Below are 21,729 nucleotides of genomic sequence, written 5' to 3'. Positions count from 1 at the left end.
TTATGACAATCGTAAAACAATGGATTTCGAAGAATTTTATTGTGTACTTTTAATAAAATTTAGTAAAATGTCAGAAAAACTTTATTAAATTTTATCAAATTTTACTAAAATTTTTAATTAAATGTTTTTAGTAAAATTATAATAAATTAGATACATTAAAAAAAGAATTCTCTTCGCGTAGTTAAAGTTTAATGCGAGTAAATTAGAGCAAAGCTTTCCCTTTTTTTGGATTGTAACGAAATTTTGTTTCAGTCATCGGACTGTCGTAAGTTACAATGAAATCCAAATTCTTTTTAGAGTAAATATGCGCATCTCATAATCACGAAGTTTTAACCGAAGAAGTTTTGTCTGATTTGCTGCTTTGTGCTGCATTATACATGATCTAACAATACGGTTCGTGCTTCGCGTTGCTTCGTTCTTTGGAGATTTGTGAAGCTTTACGTAAACGTAATGTGGAAGTTCGGTCAATAGCGCGGCAAGCTGTTGATCCGCGTTTTAAATGTGCATTTCAGTTTCTTCTTTGCACAGATTTGTGTGACCAATAGGATGAATAGCCCAATTACTGACACTGTCTCAAATACTAGAAATTTAACTTTAAATCTTTTAACATATAATTACATTATTACATATAACTGTATTAAATTTTACTTAAATACTTAACAAGTCTACTTATTGTTATAAACATGTTGATAAAGTTGAGGATTCCTAAACGGTCGCAGCTAGATCTTGATGCTAATTATAATTTTTTTTAAATATATTAATTTAAGAATCTCAGACCGTATAAACAGCGCGCCGACAAATTCGTTAGTCTTAAAACAGTTATAAGCTAGATATCGAGCTAAATGCTTACTGGGATCTTAGAAGTCGTCCTTTTTACCGGAAAAATCTGAAAATAATTTATTGCGAAAAGTAATACTTCAGCCGGAGTTCGAACTCGGGTCTCCTTCAATCTTTTAATTTAAAAAAAAAGTACTTAGGATCAAATTTCTAATATGTAAACACTCAGTGTGTAACTAAGCTATTAATTTTTATTGTAATTTACAATTACGAAACATTGTCATAAACATGAAGACAATAAACTGTTAAATCTAGCAGAAAAATTACGTATCTCTTAAGAAAATATTTTTTTGAACTTGAAAGACCTAATTTTTTTAAAAGACATTTTTAAAATAATTTTTGAACCAAGAGAGAGAGAGAGAGAGAGAGAGAGAGAGAGAGAGAGAGCGCAGATTAAAGGTAAGAAACTTGCAAAATATTTTATTTTGCCATTTATATGGCACACATAAAATATTATCGATATCAATGTAGATTAACTGTGATATCGATTCAACTTAATTTTTATATTTTTTAGTTCTAAGAATTAAAATAAAGTTTAAACCATAATCTACACTAGTGGAAATGGACATCAAACAGTTAGAAGAGGAAGGGGGGGGGGAAGAGCGCATTTACCTCCGTTAGGGCCGGTGTTGTCCGCTGCTACGTGGTTGCATACCGCGAGTATCAAGAAAAAGATCCAGAGGAGCCACCGCCATTCGGTTGATTTAAAACCACCGTGGAATCTGGCCGCGAAGCTCCATCGCACTACGCTCGAAGCACTTCTCGCGGATGATTCGCGGAGCGGAGTTCTACGGTTCGGTTCACACCTCAAAGTTCTGTCGCGCTTTCTAACGATCGCTTTCAAATTGTTCGGCAAATCGTCCTTGTCGAGTATCCGTCTCGATCCTGATCGATCAGCCGCGTGGCTGTCCCTTGTCCATGTCGCGTTCACTGCATCATAGCGTCTGCTCGTTTGACCGCGAAGACGCTCGCAAAGATCGCACACCGTCGTCAACGACACCGACGTCGACGGTAAAGACGACACGCCGTCGTCTTTTTCAAACACACCACAACTCGACGACAAACAATGGCAGTGACAGGTGACAGAGTTAGCCTCCGAATAAGAAGGTGCAACGATGCTCGATTCATTCCCGTCGAACGTCGCGCCGCCAACTCTACGCGCGTAACACGTGGCCGAGGATTTCATCTTCATATCGGCGGAATGAAATTTCTTTCCTCCCCCGATGGAAAAAATGATTCCGCGTCAATTCAGAGTAAAAGGAGTAAAGCGTCGCGTCTCGCTTGCATCTCTTCGTTGTCGCTACGACGAGCTCTCGCGCCGCGACAGCGCAACAGCCTCCTCTTCTTCGGCGCGTTTCTTCTTATTCGTCTCGCAAACGTATGCACGAACGGAGGGTTCGAGCGTCAATGCGACCACAAGTTCGACGACAGTCGCTCCAAGATGTCACGAATGTTCCTTTTTTCCCTCTCAAGGTTCCCGTACGCGTTTGTCGGCGTCGTCGCCGGCGTCTACTTGACCCTCCCGTAGCCGTTCGAGAGACTTCTCGTAGGCGTATCACGAGACGGAGAGACCGACCGCACACGCACGTACACGGTATACCTAAATCAACCGACTGTGTTGGAAGATCGGTACTGTACGGCAGGTCGTCACATTAGACGACTCCATTAACTGTACCGCATCAATACAAGATTCACGAGTTGATCGGGAATCTCCTCACCGATCAGTGCACACTTCTCACCATACCGACGAACCTGCTTCCTCGGCGATATCCTGGCAGTATATCGTCCTGGAAAAAAGCACAAAAGCACAATTATAATTTGATGCTTCCTATAATATCATTATATTACATTAATTTTAAGCGATCGTTTCTTGGGAAGAAATTTATGTTACGTCATTTTGTTAAATTTTTTTTAGAAAAGATCAATTTTCATCACGGTCATAGACTTTAAGCAAAAAATGTGAAATTTTGTTAATCCTGAAAAAAATTGTATTAAATATATTTTATTTTACAGTTCGAAAATTTTAATAAACAAAAACTGTTATTAAACTTGAATTTGTATTTGGGTGAAAATTCACTCACAGTAGCACTCCAAGGATAACCGGAGGGAAGGAGACACCTTGAAGTATTAATTTTTACACTCGTTAGAGGATAACGTGAGCGCGCTGCATAGCGAAAAATACACATGATGAACCTTGAGAATGACTGAAAATTATGATGGTGAGCATCGTTTACGTACCAATAAACTGTAGTTGTGTTCGTTATTTACAATATATGGCGATCACCGGCGCCAAGCGTATGTCACGTTCATTATGGTCATTATGTGGAAAAGAATAAGTCGCAAAGATAAATTGTCGTGATAAATGAATATTGTGCGAGCCCATTCAACGAACAGTCCGCGCGCATAATAACGTGATATCAAAAAATGTACCCCTCGTTATAAGAGTTGTAGCTAATTATATGACTGGATAACGGCGAGAGTTGCAAACATACTGAAAAATAACATCGTGGCGCAATGCTACTTTTTTACTTACTTACTTACAACACTATACATTTTTATAACTCTTATCCATTCAGTATACCGGGATCACGAGGCTTCGTGACAATATTTTCAGAACATTTACAGCGCGGTGGTGTAGCACATTTACATTAATTTACAAATTATCGAATAAGTTGAGATGCTCGAATCGACAATGCATCCGCTCACCATAGCAACACACCGTATCGTCGGCGCATATGTACAAAACTGCAAGGCACAAAGTAGACTTAGCAGACGTTTCTGACGACGTCGTATACTTTGCGCCTCTGCGAGAAAATAGCATACTCCTCGTTACTAACTCTTTGCAGAAAGGAAGATAAACTCTGAGCTCCAAGAACGACATGACCAAACAATTGTGTGTGTGTGTGTGTGTGTGTGTGTGTGTGTGTGTGTGTGTGTGTGTGTGTGTGTAGATGCAATATTCGCGTTGTTTACGAGGACGTTCGATATGCCAAACGCCGTTTTTCATTATATGGAAAGCTAGGAGTATATGCAGCCAGAAGGTACTACAAAGTAGAAGAACGAGAGAGAGAGAGAGAGAGAGAGAGAGAGAGAGAGAGAGAGAACAAGAAAATCATTATCCAGCGGGAAGTATAACAATGTCACTTCTTAAAAAAAAATCTATTCTTTAATCAATTATTTAAAAAAAAAAATGAATTTAAACTGTTTCTCGCGTGTCCGTATGCTGTATCTTCTTTGAATTAAAATTAGTAATTCGTAAATTATCTTGTACATATCTGGCACTGCAATTGTTTAATTGTAATATCCTGAAATCATAATCACATAATGCGTATATAATAAACTTCTCAGTCTGAAGAAAAGTAATGTTTGAGAAATACGTGAAGAATCGCCGTGTCTCGACGGGAGTGAGACTAACCGCGCGATCCCACGGGCGGTTAAGTGGTTGCAAAACAAAAAATTTAGAGCGTCGCGTCTGATGAACACTGTCTTGCCTGTCGTGACTCTCGGGTTAAGTAACATGATTCGATTAAGCGTAGATTTCTCTTAATAATAAACGGTAATTGATTTATTGCGTATAAGGAGGGTCACGCTGTCACCCATGTAACAAGATGTGTACGCTGTGGCACGCGGGATCGAGAGATTCGATTGTATTATCCACCATCGTGATTTGATACAAGCAACAACTTGCGGACGCTTCAGTAAATTAACAATTTACTGAATTCCGAACAAATATTTTTCCGACTCGGTCTCTTTTTTTATGCTCGTACTTTGCGCTTAGCTTAGCGAGAAGAAATTAACATCTGCATCTGTGTTCCCTGCAGCACCGAAAGTTATAAAAACGTTGCAGAAATATTATCTTCCGTTAACCAGATCTCGTTGGTTAAATCTTATAATCTCTTTTTAATTTCGAAACCAAAATTTTCGTAGGAATTTGAATCGAAACCGAAATTTCGGTCCAGTCTCCATTTCTTACAATTCTGTTATATCAACGATCGACTTTATGCGCTAACTTATAAGAATTTCAATCATTTGTATAATCATCTAACGGATAAGGTTATCGCAAAACCTTTCGGTGAGATTACAACATTGCGTGGGAAGGAGGTTGTAATCTCGCTAAATCTGGTGTAATATTGCAGAGGAATTTTAGAGATATGAAATAGACCGTCGAATTCCAATGAGATTGCAGTACGAAAGTTTGAAAAACATCACATTACGATTATATACGTAAGATTGTAATTTTACTCTCCAATGTAGCGGAACATTTCATGCTGTACGGGTATAGAGTCAGTGGAAAACTTGACTACTCAGTCACGCAACGTGCGTAGGTCCACCACCTACGCCGTCTTATTCATAGTTTTATTTCTAATAAGTGAAGGCAAACACGACTCAAGAATGCGTTACACACAGCGCGACGCATTCGTCATCGAGATGCCAACAATTTCACGCGTGAACGAAATGTCAAGTTATGACTTAACTACCGAAAGCTTCATTTGACAAATTAGCGAGAGAAGCGCGTACGCGGAGATAATCATTTACGACCTTTAAACGCCTCATATTCCGATCTCTAAAACTTTTATGTTTTCGGAACACTTTTTTTCCAATATGTCTCAACGATGTGCAAAATATCACAAGCAAGGGCTAACAAATTGCAATTGTCCTTTTCCATGTATTGTTCGTTTATTCGTGAAATAGATTACGTATCAAATCAGGCTCTTATCGAGAAATAGCTTGGTAAATCGCGAGACGGTAAGCAGGATAATCCGATTCGGTCGGGATCGAGCCGACGAACGCTGGAATAATCGAGTTCCGGGCAGCGCGAAATCCTTTTGCACGGTGATCGGCCACCGCGTCAAAACAGTTGTAGGGGCGTCGCTCGCCTACAACTGTACGTGCGACTCGAGCGTGTGTACTGTGTGTGTGTGTACATATGTATGTGTAGATGTACACACACGGCACGCATTGTCGGCGTCGGCACGCGAGTGTACAATGCGTGCGTAATGCGTGCGAATGCAGCGGACCGGCTCGTGCGGGCGAGGAACAAGGAAGACGAATGCAGCGGGAGAACACGGAGAGTGGGGAACGTACGCCGAGGGCGACGGGCAACGTGCGACGTGAAACTCGAAGAGGGAGAGGAAACGGGCTTCATTCACCGCCGATCCGAGTCGCCGTCCCGCGTAGTAGACTACAAGGTATTCGTGCTGTCGCACATTTGCAGGTTCGCCGACACCCACCCGCCGCCGCCGCCGCTGCTGCCGTCGCCACCGCCGATGTACATCGACCGCGCTCGAGTCTGTTCTTTGCCAAGCGTCGCCCCGTAATCCGTTTAGTTGTCAATTGAACGAGGTGCACCGCACGCGAGGGAAGAACGGCGGCGACACACCCGCCGCGCGCCGCTCGTTGAAATAGCGAATTATTCCGCGCATATGTCACGAGAAGCGATTTGTCGAGGGCGACTCGCGCGGCGGCTTTTTCGCTTTCACGGGTTGCTCGCGATTACGTAACACCGAACCTCCGAGAGCATTCTGGAATGCAATAAGCCACACATACGTTTTTCGTAATGCTGTAACGTGGTGCAGCGCAACAGTAGCGACGACGCCATTCATCGATCGATGCACCGAGGAAAAATATATGCAGTTAATTGGATGTAGTTACAATCGAGTACAATACTACAATCGCGCGTTCGTTGCAGATAATACGATGCGAGCGCGGATATTCATTTAAAGAAACGCGCGCATAGACGATAAACGATATCCTATCTAAACGATAAATTTTATCGGGGAATTGAATTAAATCTCCTCAAACTAACAACAAGGGGGGAAAAAGCCTTACGCGATCAAGGGCAGCATGAGCGTTAGGAAAGGTTGCTTTTTCGTTCCTTCTTTGCCAAACGCCACACGATGCCGCGCGTCGCGCGCAGCACGCTGACGTTCGCTCTTGTCTCTTCATCGGGCCTACCTCCGCCGCGCCGCCGTCCCTACCACGAGGACGAACTGAATGGAGGAAGATGGTCGATCGAGACCCCGCGTTCCCCGCTACGGAGAACGCAGTTGGCAGACTTCTTCGCGTTCGCCGCTGCTATCTCCGACCAATCCGAAGACGTGAACGATCGCGTACGTTCGCTCCTTACTTACGTTATAGTACGGTCGGGCCTGCGGTTTCATCCTTACCGTGTTTATTCCAGCTTGATATCGCCATTGTTATGAGCCACCGCACCGAGAAAAAAGTACTTAGTACGATATATTTGTGATCGTGATTGAATGCTGAAATAATAATTATTAGGGGCCATTTTTTTAGTTTCATGTAATAACCGTAATAATGAAAACCTTCAATGGAATATTGGCAAAAAAAAAAAAAAAATAATTACAATTACCGCAATTTAAATACAGCTGCCAGCTATCAAAAATAATCATAATTAATATAATTAACACCAAAAATAATTATAAATTACAGCCATTTTCGCTGCCAATTAAATTATGGTATCTGCAATTTTTTAATTAGTGTATATAACGTATTGTTTGTTATCGTTAACGTTCTAATAGTAATAGAAAAATATGGAGCTTCCACCTATAATCATTTTCATTACATTCGATTGTAGTCGGAAATATTTTGATCTCGGTGCCGTTGAAATTATAGTGCTCGAGACGTCCCCGCAGCCAAAATAACTTGTAATTTCTCCGATCCCGCCGATATTAAATTGTGCAAATACACGCGACGCCGACGGTTGCGTCTCCGCCGAGTTAAGCTCCTCGATAAGGGGACTGTCACGCTTGGCATTTTTTTGCTTCGACTTCTTGCCAGCTGACTTCTTTATCGCACGCGTTCTTATTTATTACGGGGGGTTATCGTCATCTAATATGATCGAAGTATGTGTCTCTCTGCCGCTTGTCATGTTACGATGCTGTGTCATCAAATGGCACGACAATCGTACATACCTATCTAAACGATGAATCAAACGTCTCGAGATATAGAATTAATTTCATAGACACTTATTTTCCTTCCATGATTATTCTCGCTCTTCAAACTGAGCAAGTTTTTCTAAAAGTACAACAAAATAAAGAGTTTTCCGTCAATTAGCTGTAACACAAAGAGAATTTTTTCTCTCTCTCTGAATTTACCTTTAAAATTATGGTGGAACAACACGAACGTCGAAAGAATTTCACTGTAATTTCACAGTAAATTTTCTTCCGATAACCGTGCCGTTTCACGACTACCATGATTTTAAAGATAAATTCCAAGAGAAATTCACTTCGAGACCAAGCAAATTGACTTGTTTTCTTTCTTCAGTGCAGCACAAAATATCGTACACAACAAAAACAAATAATAAAATCTAAATAAAACTTGCTCTTTTTCAGAAAGATTACAAACGGAATAATTGTACGCAAAGTATCGTATAAAACATCATCCCGCAATGTTCGAGACTCTTTCTCTCTACCGCGAGTCCGAAGGTCGCGGTACGCGCGCTACTGTTGTCATCGTGTGGGCTATCGATATGGCATCAGAGATATTATATTCCTTGGGAGTGATTATGATTATACGCGACGCGATGTTTCTCAAAATGCCATTCAAAAATAAAAATACGTTTCAGCAAACATCAGAGGCGGGCGAGCGTGTATCGTAATAAATCGTAATCTGTAATGCCACGGCCGATAAAGCCAGCGCAATGAGATATAACGTCATTCTCGAGGAACGACACAAACACGGCTACCTTTATCACTATCCAAATAAAATTTACGCGCTCTACGTACGCGCGAAAGGAGAGAGTAGCGGTTTCTACGTAATTTTTGCGCTTTCGAAAAATCCCACCCTGGAAATGCTTCTCTCGCAATTCTATACATTTCAGCGAATTATTAAGTCATCCATTAAACGTATATAAATAGCTTATCTGTGAGAGAAATGGCATCGATTCATTCAACATTCAACATAAGCATTCATAACGAGAATTTATTATAGAACCGATATATATATATATATATATATATATATATATATATAATTATTAGATTACGATACAGCGATAAACACGCCACGCAAACGACGTACGTAACGTCCACCTTTTTCAGTATCTGCACTGCTACAAAATTAGATTTAAATTGTGATAATTAGCGCGTAACGCAACGTACATTTTCTGCATTTGTATGTAGGATCGACAATTAACTCGCTGATAATAATTATCCGAATCCATGAATTTTACAAGCGATTTCCTCGCAATTTTCCACAAAATTACGGGCTGCCGAAATACCAAGATATCAAATTATTGAAATTCTCTTCGTACCGTACTGCTGCGACGTAATTAAACGTTTTATTTGTTATTTACATGGATGCCATAAAACAAAACAAGCTGCAGACAGCGTCTCACGGCGTTACACCACCTCCGACGAGTGCCATGAAGAAAATAATGCGTTCCAGAGACGCATCGGAATGTTGCAGCGTCAGCGGCTAATTTTGACTCGTTCCCATCTTATAACGGCGACACGATTACGAAGTAAAATCGACGTCAGTCGCGTCGATTACGAAGTATCGAGTGTCTACGCTACGCGATAAGAACCGAACTCGTTATAGTTATCGGAACTCGAGCCCTGATTTACCTGACCTGACAATTGAGAATCGCTGCTATCCGAGGGTAGTTGACTGAACTAGGGCGAGGGGGGAAAGGAAGTGGCGGGAAGGCAAGGAAGTGATACTACGCCGCAGTGCAAGGGGCGGGCGATCGATACGAGCCAAAACATTGCCACATGCCTCACAAGCCGCGCGCGCGAGAAACCCGCTGCCTCCGCCGCTGCTAGAAAACTTTTACCACGCGCGTGGTCCAACAATACGATTCGCGATCAGCGATTTTGCACGTGTTCCACGTGATAAGGCCATAGGTATACATACGACGAGAGAGAATTACGTATTGCAACGAAGCTGCGTTGCGAGCGAGTGATCGATCGATCTCCGATCTTCCGTGGCTTTATGCTCGACCTTCGAGGCTATGCCGACGCGCTGTTTTGCGCATATAAAACAGGGAACGAGTAGCGAAACAATGCCAAAATTCTCACGAGCTCAGAGGCTCGTGTGCCCGACGCGCGACGTTACGTTATACGACGTTGACGTGGGTGTGCCGAGTCATTTTATGTCGGGTCAGGTAACTTTGGCTGCCGGATCGCATCACGTTTATATTAGATAATAGCGAATAACTCTATAAAGATCGAATTAAAAAAGAAGAATTATCAAACTCTTCTCTCTGAATCTCTCTCAAGAGAGTTGGTGGAAAGTAGCATACGCTCTCGATAGATAGACTGGGCAGAAGCGCCTCCAAGGCTCTTAATCTGTTATTACTTAGAAAGGAATAACGCGAAGGAAAGAATCGTGTAATATATTCAACGTAACTACCGCGATATTGCGTCGCAAGATTGACTCGCCGACTCGCGGAAAGCCGTTAGAAAGCGGATCTAACGTGGATCGGAGGAATGCGCGAAGTAATGCTTAACGAGCACGCCGCTAGTGCCCGACAACCAAGTATAGCTAAGGCTCCTACCACCGATCGTACCGCGTGTAAGAATAAAAATTAATTCTTCGAGAGAAATACGCGCGCGACTGACGGAACACTATGTCGGAATAAATATCGGTGTGCGCGAATTGAGATAAGCGTGAGGTAATTACGGTTGCAACAACAGGATCGTATGCGCTTAGCCCTCCATCCGCGATCTAGATCTTGTTTGACGCAAGTGAAATCTCACTCGTCAATTTCCATTTTTATTGAACAAAGATTTAAACATTTGGGATAAAAAATTACTCCTCAAATTTTTGCAGATCTTTTAAAAACCTAAAAAAATTGAGCTGAACAAAAAAAAGATCTAGATTGCGAACGGGGTCAAGGATGTATCATCCGTACAGTCCCGGCAAAGTAAATTGAAATTGAAAATGTGTTAACATTTTTTACTTTAAATAAATTATATGCGTATAAAAATTGCACGAATAACATTATATTCTCATTCAACGATATATATTTTTGTACTTTGTCACTTATTTGTTATTTGTACAATTATATGACGCGAGACTTTTTTTATTTTTATCGAATTTGAGGCAGAACCAGCAAAATAAGACAATTATCTCAAACGACCTCGGGCTGATTTAAAGAGGATAAAAAACCCGCAGAAAATACACCCTCGGGCGAGAGGCGCGAAAAAGCCGACATTTTCGCTGGAGTATCAACGCATCCATCTACAATTCTACATTGTTGAGAGGTAAAATTTATCGCCAGGAAACTCGGACGATGCAATAGAGTTTCCAAGTCACAATACGCACGTCTATTCTGACCGCAGATGCTCAAGGTTCCGATCGTCTATTCCGACGCACGGATAGTTCTAGGGAAAACCTATCGTAGAGCCGATGATACACGGCGCGCGTGATGAACGGACGTGTGAGACGGCCGTGTTATTACGATAACTCTGGAAACTCCGCTCGATAAAGACGGCCGTGGAAGCGGCTTTTCGTTAGACTCGACTCGAGTTACAATGAGATCACTAATTCCAACGCGCAGCCGCGATACAGTTCTGAGGAAACAATATTTTTCGAGAGATAACTGGAATCAATCTCCAACTTTACGATTCGATAATTTCGCGTTACGCGCAAACGAATGCGATATCGTTATTGACGTCAATATAAAACCATTATAATTATTGCAAATTCGATATCAGGTACGATCGTTCGTTCGTTTGTCGGACACGCTCCATTTTTAGATTAAATCTCGTGGAAGTCAACGTCCAGATATGTCGCGCGTCGAGAGACTTTGCTGTAAAAACGCGAACTCCGTCCTCATTATCGTCACCCGGCCGCATTATCGCGACGCGCGATACAAGACGTCGCGTCGCGTCGATCGGCACATATTATAGGATTCATTTGCGCATAATCGGGCGGGTAGCATAATGCGAAAGAGGGGCAGCAGGGAGGAGCAGGGGAAAAAAGAAGAGCGAGCAAGCGCGCGCGTCGCGCGAATCGTCTTATCTGATACCTACATCGAGCGACGAGCAGCTATCGGATGTCGCGCTCGAGCGCTCGAGCGCTCGAGGTACGCGACGAAGGGTCGCTGTCCCCGTCGTCGGTGTCCAAGTGGCCACGAGCACGGCAGCCTCGTGTCGCCTGGACGTTAACCGTGCGCCGATGCGACGCGTGATACATTATGTACGTCGGTGCGTAGTACGTCGTCCTCCACGCACGTCGTACCTCGTGCACATATACGCGCGCACACATATGCGGTTGACGCCGCTAATAGGCGCTTAATCGAGCGAGCACGAGATAACAAGGACAGCATGCGCCGCTGCCGCCGCCGCCGCCGCCTTTTTCGCCGAGCGAACTAACCCATCGCTGCCGCCGGAGTCGTCGTCGTCGTCGTCGTCGTCATCGGGGGTCGAACGCGGAGGGGTAAGAAAATGCGCAGTAAGGAAAGGACAGACCCCACCCCGCCGCCACTGCCACCCTTCGCCGTCACATCTAGACAACCCTACGTGACCAAGCCGCTCGAATCTCTTTCCGCGTAATCAATTTTTTTTCCCGCGGACAGAAATATCTTTGGAGAAAAAAGAGATTTCATGGTAATAAGAAGCATCGATGAATGCATAAAATATGTGTAAGCAAAGATTCATTACGTCTTTTTTTTTATAGCTGAACTAGTAAACATTCTCTGTAAAAGTGAAATAAGTGTGCTTGAAATTAACGAAAGTGAGAAGAGAAATTCTAATGCAGTCCAGCGCAGCTAATAAAAAAACAAATGTAATATCCCTTTGAAAAAAGATACGGCATCGAGAGCGATTATAAATTAAAAAAAAAAAAAAGTTTTTTTTGCTGCTCTAGCAACGGTCTCGAGAGAACGACGCAATCTCCGAGATGGAGACAGGAGAGTAGAGATCATGGACCCGCCATCCAACGGTGAAGCCGGAAACCGATCGGGCTCTCTTCTATTGTGCGCGATGATCAACGGAAGAATTTGGTAGCCAACATCCCTTCGCTCATTAACATCACTATACGCCACCGTATAAAACTACATTTTATGTTCCTGCTTATTTTACATATGCACGATGTACGCTCTTGCCAAGTGCGTATTTATCCAATAACGCAACTTCTAAAATGCTATTCAATGAGATTTCTATTCAACGACTAAATGCTAAACGTGACTCGAAGCAAAATATGACTCAATGATAATGCAAGAATGTCGGGTAAGATTCTCGGCAGATTCGACAATCGATCAGACAAGTCGCATATAAATTGTTCGCCTGTTGAACGGAAGTTGAACGTACGAAAGGCAACGTGGAGAATAGGAAAAAAAAAAAAAAAACAACAAAATAAATGACAAGAGGCAATAATACGCTATTTTATTAGCAAGAAAGATACCAGGTACACTTGTACTATCGAGTACAAAATATTTACATCCAAAGAGTATTGGAAGATAGCGCACGATCGCACCGTTTAATTTAAAGATAATGAAAACTAAATGAAAAAAGAGAAAAGGATAGGAGAGAAATAAATGAGAAAAATACAGTTCTCTTTTCATTTTTCAAACGAAACTTTAAAAGGTGAAAATAGAAAAACATCCACCTTTATGAAAAATATTGTATTTTCGTGCAATATAAAGAAGATGAAAAAGAACTATAAGTTTATGGCTTTAGTTATCAAAGAATTTTATTAATGAATGATAACCATTGCCTCGATTAATTATTTTAGATCTCGGACTCGATGTAGTGCAACGAAATGGGCGAGTGGTTTTAGGTCCGCGCGGCATTTCCAAGGTGCACACATGCGGCTCAAATGAAATATAGTTCCTGGAAAGTACGTGCGGTAAACACACACATGCGCGCGCGCATGCACACTTACACGAATCCACACATACACACATTTGCGAACACGTGCACATAAGTCGCATGCACAGTGCTGAAGTAGTTTGCATGTTTAACGATAGCTTCGATGGGAGAAGGGTGACGTCGTCGTTCGCCCGGCATTGCTTCTCATCTCGTTGTTACAACTACTTCTCAAAAACCAGACAGAGAGAGACAGACAGACAAACAGAGAGAGAAGACAGAGAGAGAGAGAGAGAGAGAGAGAGAGAGAGGGGGGGGAGGGGGGGAGGGAGAGAGAGAGAGAGAGAGAGAGAGAGAGAGAGAGAGAGACTCATTTGCGTCGCGACCCCATTATACTCTCAAATAGTATTGCGCTGAAATGACTTAAAATTATCTACATAAAATAAATTACATCGTTTTATCTTTAGTGATCTTAAAATAATGCTATTGAGCAAAACAACTTAAGACATAGAACCAATTGATATTCATATTTTTATTTAATAAATATTTATTTTTTATAAAAACAAAAGTTCTTTTTCATTTTTGTTTAATAAATCTTTATTTTTAATAAAAACAAGAGTTTCTATTCAATTTTTCTCTTTCAATAGAAATCAAAGTTGAAAAATATAAAGGAATACAGACAAAACTAACAAAATTTCTTTTATAAAAGTCGAACCACTTATAATTTTGAAACAATCTTTACATTTTGCTGCTATTTTCTGATTTGTACAATTTATTGTCACTTAAAAAAATGTGCTCCAGATAAATGATAACTTGGAAGTTGAAATACTTCGGGACAATATTCGTTGTTGTTCACACAAACTTAGATGATATGAAAAAGATAACCCTTTACCTAAGATATATGGAAATAAATAAACATTTTAATAACCTAGATAATTTTATAAGATAAAAGTAAATACACTCTGCTCTCGAGACACCCGGTACGCAGTTGCACGGAATGCAGTTTACATTCCGCTCGGTACAAACGGGCACACAGCAATCGAGATGCGAGCATGTGAGGCGCGCGCGTCTGTGCACGATACCAACGTGGTGGTTGTTCGTTCTTGCATGAAAACGCTGATTTAGCACCGGCCGAATTAGTATTTGGTAACACCTTCGCCTCACGTAAAACATCTTCAGCAGAAGCGCCCGGCCGCGACCGGCCGATTTCCCGCGGCGAGCGCGCGTTATCGAGGACCGAGCTCCTCACGATAAACGAGTTAATTGTATTCAGACTGATGAGTTAACGTAGATTAGCTAACGATAAAGAAGGAAAATCAGACGTCACGAGAAAATACATTGCTACTCCAAAACGAAACTGCCGCAAAATGCAAATTTATTATTCCGCGAGCCAAGAAAAACGATAGAGAAATTTAATATGTCAAATATTGTATTGTATTTTGTTACATTGTATTTTATTACTATATAATTCTCGCCTGTAGATATATGAGAAACAAGAATTGTTAAATAGAATATATTTGTTTTAACTTGATATTAAGCAATTGGCTGCCCGACTGCAGCAGGTTGAAGCATCAATTTCTTTCTCGAGCGCCAATCTCAACTGCGCAATAATATTTCAAATAATACTAATTGCGATCGCTAATTGCGTTCGTGTCGGCGTATTTATGCGCGCAATTATCGCAAAACAATGGCCGCTCGCCATCATAGGTGGCACGATTGACAAGTAGTCGACGGTAATGCGAGCCAATTAACGAATTAGCGATAGAATTAAGATTCGATCTCTAAGTAACCGTTCGCGCTGTACAGTCACGCTCGATGTCGTATATCTACCCCATAGATCTATGGGGATAATTGGATTTTCTATGCCGAACGTGAGAGTACGAGAGCGTACGAGTGGAAAGTCCAAGTATTATAACCAAGTAGAATTGGACAAGGGCGCGCACGACATACAATTACGACGATGAGAAAAATATAGCTGTTTGGTGGCAAGCGAAAAGAAGCACGACGATACGACGGTTTTGCGGAAAATATGTAAGGGGTTGCGGTATATAGAGAGTTTTAGTGGGACACACGAGACGCATCTCTCGTAGAGAGCTCGGCGAGAGAAGGCATCGAGCGAGCGCGCGGTATGCGAGAAGCGCTCGATTTCAGCGAATATCGACAACTCTCGCAGGTATCTCTTGAGAGATCGCCGATACCCGAGGGAAATTAGCTATTGAAATTATTCGTGCTCGATGATACGGCCCACTTTGCGGATCGATCTCGGGCTTCGATTTGGATCGAGCTCGACGAGGATTTTTGATCGGTTAATCTTTCTCGATTGCGAAGCGCCGCGGTAGGTAAATGTTGGTGCGATATTCGGAGCCACGAGAGTGGCTTCCCCTTAGCATAACAATGCCGGCCAATCGTTCTATTGGGCGCATGTGCCCTTGGTACGCGTTAATAGCGCAACAGCGGTGACATTCCGTGCCATCGTTGGCGCGTAGTACTTTTGCTCGGGGAGAACGAACAAGCTATCCAATTACGATACGACGACGATGCGCGCGCGAGCCGGCCAGTCTAGACGTCATCGTCGTTTGTCGTTTGTCGTTTGTCGTTTCTCAGTGCTAGTATCGTTTAATATCGCTCAAAAACAACGCGGCAACATTCCCAACGCTATTCCGCGCTATTAACAGCACTATCGACGCGAAACAATAGCCACGGGCTCGCTTTTACTGGGATCGACGCGACGCGTATGACAGTTTCAAAAAAATAAAAAATCAAACTGAAAATTTAAAAAAAAATTATTGGCGGCATCCTTTCGTGATTTGTGACGATGCCCGGAGATAAAACGAACCGCCGCGCGGCGTTTACAGGAACAATAAAATACGAATGAGAAAGAGAAAGAGAAAGAGAGCGAGGGAGAACGGGGAAAGGGGAAAAGGGGGCAGGGAGACTAGGCCCGGTATTGCGGCCCGACGTTATTACCTGTCGTTAATGTCAGACGTCAAATAATCCAATATCATTTTTACGAATACTTTCAAGGCTAAACGTCTCTCGCAGACACTTTACTTATTTCGCGTTAGTTAAGGCGCACCAGGCTACAACTTCTGCTGATGTCTATGATGTCGTAAATGTCGCCGTTACTCACGCGGTTCCACGTTATTTTCCGTACGGCCAGCGCCTAATAAGAGGGCGTTTAACAATGCGGCGTGTCGTGCGCGCAAAAATACCGCGCGGGAATTGATCTCAATTCCGCATGCGATCGTATCGATCCCAACATCAACCAGAGATCAATATACACGCCTCACGATATCTTTCTCTCTCTTTCTCTCTCTGTTTCTCGATTCTCTGAATAATAATTCACGCGATCGTTAACCCTGGGGAAAAAATACAACACATTTTTCTTATATTAATATATTACTTTGAATAAAAATTAAAATAATTAAGATTTTTGTTACATTTTGTTTACTTTATAAATTAAAATTTAATTAAAATACTGTCATGTTTAGTCATTTTAACAGGGTGCTATTAAATCTTAGTCAATGCTATTTTGAACTATCAAAATTTTAATAACAAAAACTGTACTATAATACTTGCAATAACACTTGATTAAAAATCTTTCAGAATGGAAAAATTCCATTTTTTTATCAAAAATTTATGCAAATGGTGAAAATCAATATATTTTGAAAAAAACTGGAAAACTGATCTTTTCTATTCGTAATGACAAATAACCGATAAGTTTTTTTTTTCTTTAAATCCTGACGGTTAATACGATTTACGAGTAAAACCAAAGATATTTTTTCGCACAAAATTATATTTTATTATAGATATTTTAATGTTACATATTAGTCATTTTTAGTTTATTCGTTTGGAGAGCCCGGGACGGAAATTTAATAATAAAAATCGCAATTTACCATGTGGGCTTTTTCCACCCTCTGGACTTTTCCGGCCAACCCTCTGCCCACGGTAGTATTCCCGGATTGATAACGAATGTTTTTTTAATAGACGCTGTTTACTCAACAAATACATGGGCTCAACGTATAAGTCATTCAATATCCAGCAAAGAACATTGGACATGTCGTCGCTATCAAACATTCCTTATCAGAAATCAACTACTAGACGTTCGATCGATACGCCTCCTGTCGTAGCACTGTTCGCCAACTTGCGAATAATCGCGGGAAGGGAACGACGGCATCCATTTTCGTGCGATGCGACGGCGTGCCGCGATTACGCGAGAGGGGGATCCCGGCTAACGAGACGTCGTATTCCGTCGTCTTCGACTTGGAAAAATAGAGATTCGCCAAGATGAACCCGCCGCCAGCGTAATTCTGCCAGCGGTGAAAGAAAGTCACTATTCAATGCGAACCGATTACGCCATTATAGATATATTTAGGTAGGTCGCACGAGAGCCCCGTGGATGTGTCGACGGAGAGATTTTCCGGAAGATTGGATTCGACGGAGGGGAAAGAGACGAAAGAGACGTTTCTTATTTATTCTGTGGGGCGTGCTTGAGAACGGATCAAAGCGGCGCGATAAATCGAGCGAATACAATGAATCGCGGGCAATAACGTCTCGAAGCCGCGCGGCCCTCCCGGCCGGTTTGCGAAAAACAATATATATTTATGATAATCATGAGTGAGTGCATGCGTGCGTGCGGCAAGGAAAAGGGGGCGACGGAGGAGAGGATGAGCTGAAATCGCGGGCCGAGACGAGCCGAAATCCGCGGTTCCTACACACAACACAGAGCGTAGTGGTCCTCTCTCTCCCCGACGCGCCCGCGGGGCGACGTCGTCGCGACGTCGTCGTTCTCTCTCTCTCGCGACGCGACGGCGCGGCGCGGTGCCGAACGAGGTTAGCCGAGCGGCCGCGAGGTCAGTGACTAAAAGAGAGAAATATCGCGAGCCGCGCGATATAACCATCGCCACGCTGCTGCTGCTGCTGCTGCTGCTCTCCACCTATATCGGCATAAGCCCCGGAGGCTCCTTTTACCAAGGAGGAAACGACGCGGCGTTTTACCTCGCCGAGATTCGCAGAAACTCTCCCCCGCTCGTCCCCCCTCCGGCTCGCCGCGTTCCTTGAAAAAAATCGTCACCGTCGTCGTCGTCGTCGTCATCGTCGCCGTGGCCGCTTGTTTCCTCGCCGCGCCGCGTCGCCGCCAGCTCTCTCCCGCCTCCTCACTTCTCTCTCGCCTCTTCCGTTCGAGTAAACGAGCAATTTTCGCGACGGTCTCTCGCGCAGAGGCCATTGATACCTGCTCCGCGTCGCGGCAGCATGCCGGTGAAAGCATGCGTGCTTCGTAGAAAAGGACTCCGTCGCGCGAGACCCGCGACGTGCGGAGCAACGCCCAGGAGGACCGACGCGTTGCTCCGAAAAAACATTTTGCCTCGCGCGCACTCTCCCCCCCCCTCCTCTCGTCACCCTTTCCTTTCCTTTCCTTTCCTTACCCCTTTCCCCGCTGCCGATCGCGTTCTTTCTCTATCGAGGACGGCGCGAGGAAAGGAACACGATTCGGAGCTGCTTGGTGGAGGAAAGGGGAAGAGAGAAGGGAGGGAGGAAGGGGGGAAAGAGAGAGAGAGAGAGAATATAGGCAAATAAATAGGTATAGAGCGGAGCAGGCGAAAAGAAAAAGATCGAAAATGGACGAAAATAAAATGAGGAGACTGGCTCGAGAGGAATATCGCGTTTCCGACCACGAGAGCAACGCCGCGACGATAGCCAAATACATCGCAAATCGCGTCGTATGTGTGTGTGTGTGTGTGTGTGAGAGAGAGAGAGAGAGAGAGAGAGTCGATGAGTCGCGCGCGCGTGTGACGAAAAAGCGAAGAAAACGGGACGCGAAGGCGAATGAAGGAGATAAGGAGCGCCGGGACTCACCGAGACGCGGCGTCTAATCGGTGGAAGGTCCAACGAGACGCATATCGGGGTGTCATCACTCGGCGTCGAGGGCGTTCGTGCTCTCCCTTCGCCGAGTCGCACACGTTCTTCCTCTTCTTCCTTCTCCTCCTCCTCCTGCTCCTCCTCCTCCTCCTCCTCCTCCTCGGAGAATCGTCCCCTCGTCAGAAGAAAAGATGCCGTCAGACAGACTGATGGCGGATATCACGCTGGTGACGATCACTTTTCCCCGTGGACACCGACACCACTCGCACTCGCGGCGAACGCGCATAACACGCGCGAGAGCCGATCCGTTTGTTTATCCGTCGGTCGCGCGCGCGTTCCCTTCGACTGAAAACGGGAGCGTGATTTCTCAAACGGGGGGAGGGAGAGTAAGAGATCGTCGGGCGACGCACCTGCGACGCGTCGTGACGCGCGACGGGATGGGGCCGCGTCGTTAAATAAATATCGCGCTCGGTTTCGCTTGGTCGGGGTGCTAGATTCCCCGCGCGGCTTGCACACAACTTGTTTACTAGAACGCGCACAGCGCGCCATGCCCCGCAAGCGTGCCTCCCCCCACCGCCCGTCCCGCGCCCATCGAGCAAAATAGGCGCCTGCGCACTGCCACGCCGCCCGCCGTCTCTCTCTCCCTTCCTGCCTGCCGGACGCCGAGCGCCGAACGCCGAGCGCCGAGCCCCGAGCGCGCGCGCACGCGCTTTCTACAAGCGATAAAGGGAATATCTGCCTTGACGTACTACTACGACGCAACCGCGCGACGAGCCAGCGAGTAACGTGCGAACAGCCGGGTCATCGTACTCGACGCCTCGACGGTACCTCTCGCGCCGCTCGCGCCACCACCGGAACTTACGGAAGCTCCCTTCGCCTAGCAAGCGCAATGACATCTGGACTATAGCGCCGGAGAGTTATATCTACGCGCGAATGATAAGCTACCCGGCGGCGATAAAACATTTTTTTCCATTGCCCACGCCCGCGAGTCAGCCGTAATGACTTTCTTTCGACTGTCTCTATAAATCCCGCAAACAATGCCCACAATTTTCTACTATAACCATGCAGGAGCGAGGTGGATTACATGAGGCACTTGAAAATAAAGTCAGCCTAAATCATGGCTATCGGCCGCTCTCAGGCTTCTCTCACCGATACGATATAATTTTCACAAATCTATTTTATTTTCATTGAAAATCGTGTTAGACTTACCGACACGCTGAAGTGCAACAGTGCAGTTGAAATTGTATTAATCTGTAACATGTAAATTTGTACAAATTAAAGCAATGCCCGAAGCAACCAACGTTTTAAATAATTATTATACGCATTCAATTTTTTATTTGTCCATTAAGCAGATTTTTGAAAAATCAGCGTATTTATAAAATTATTTACCCATGCAGGTTGTTTCGCCGATGTCTGATGACCGCCACCGGCTTTCTCCTATCCTCCTCCTCCTCCTCCTCTTCCTCTTGAATATCAACGTTGTTGTCGTTCATGATATTTACGCAATGTTTACACACTATTGCACACTAACAACTGGAACGTAAGGTTCAATCCGACACTGCTTGTTCGCGCAAGATTCACTCTCGCGAAGAGTCGACGATGCCCAACGATTTTAGTTGGCAGACCTTGCCGACGGACGAGCACACAATGTCATACAATGTCGAGCTTCGAGAAGTGCGATCGCTCTTACGTACGATCCTCGCGTGTCACAATGCTCGTTTGCACAATGATTGCTGCAACGTACGGTATTCTCGCCATCCGCGCACAATTCCAGCACACGCGCAACGTCGTGCGAAACGTCGAGCATCTGATCGAATGCGGAAGTGCGGAACCAAAACAGATACACGCGGAGTTGCCGAGTGACGACGGAGATGACCGATCAACGGTTATCTCATTGTTTGTCAACGGAAAAATCGCTTATCGTATTTTAAAATTTCGTATCCTTAATTGTTCCGCCTATGTACGCGTGCCGAGTAAGCATCAGTGATTGATAAAGAAAATTTTATTTAAAAGCTCTTTTCTTTTAAAGTAATTAAAGGAATAAATAATTTTTATTTACAAAAAATTTTCCTTTCGGAATTGTTAAATGGCAACGCTATTATTCACGGAATCTGTTTCGCGAAATGCTTCGATATGATCGAGAGTTTGAAGAAGCAGATAAATCGTTGAACTGAAAATTTTTATTAGTTTCAATATTTAATCTTTAAAAACAATTGAATTTTAGCCGAAACCCGTTCATTGTGCTGTCGTAATTAATTCG

General features: G+C 43.7%; 1 protein-coding gene and 1 long non-coding RNA gene across 4 annotated transcripts in view; one reads left to right on the top strand and one right to left on the bottom strand.

Moving 5' to 3' along the window:
* The window catches only part of LOC105833356 (insulin-like receptor), a 49,132-nt gene extending 27,504 nt beyond the window's left edge, over window positions 1-21,628 (bottom strand). The window contains exons 1-3 of one of the 3 annotated variants that reach the window (XM_036290712.1): window positions 20,859-21,628; window positions 20,679-20,720; window positions 1,450-2,624 (exon numbers count right to left, since the gene is read on the bottom strand). In XM_036290712.1, the coding sequence (XP_036146605.1) occupies window positions 1,450-2,029 (580 nt within the window). In that variant the 5' untranslated portion in view covers window positions 2,030-2,624; window positions 20,679-20,720; window positions 20,859-21,628. Of the gene's footprint in view, window positions 1-1,449; window positions 2,625-11,834; window positions 12,484-19,466; window positions 20,650-20,678; window positions 20,721-20,858 lie in introns of those variants that run through there. The other 2 variants (XM_036290710.1, XM_036290711.1) reach the window with 2 other exon arrangements.
* Window positions 12,312-13,175, top strand: LOC118646873. Its single transcript, XR_004964284.1, has 2 exons — window positions 12,312-12,410; window positions 12,481-13,175. It is a non-coding gene; the product is annotated as an uncharacterized LOC118646873 (long non-coding RNA).
* Window positions 21,629-21,729: the final 101 nt, after the last annotated feature.

This window comes from Monomorium pharaonis, chromosome 8 (genome assembly GCF_013373865.1).
Source record: "Monomorium pharaonis isolate MP-MQ-018 chromosome 8, ASM1337386v2, whole genome shotgun sequence".
NCBI lineage: Eukaryota > Metazoa > Arthropoda > Insecta > Hymenoptera > Formicidae > Monomorium > Monomorium pharaonis.
Note: the sequence above shows the minus strand (reverse complement) of the source record. Positions and strands in the feature narration are given on the sequence as shown.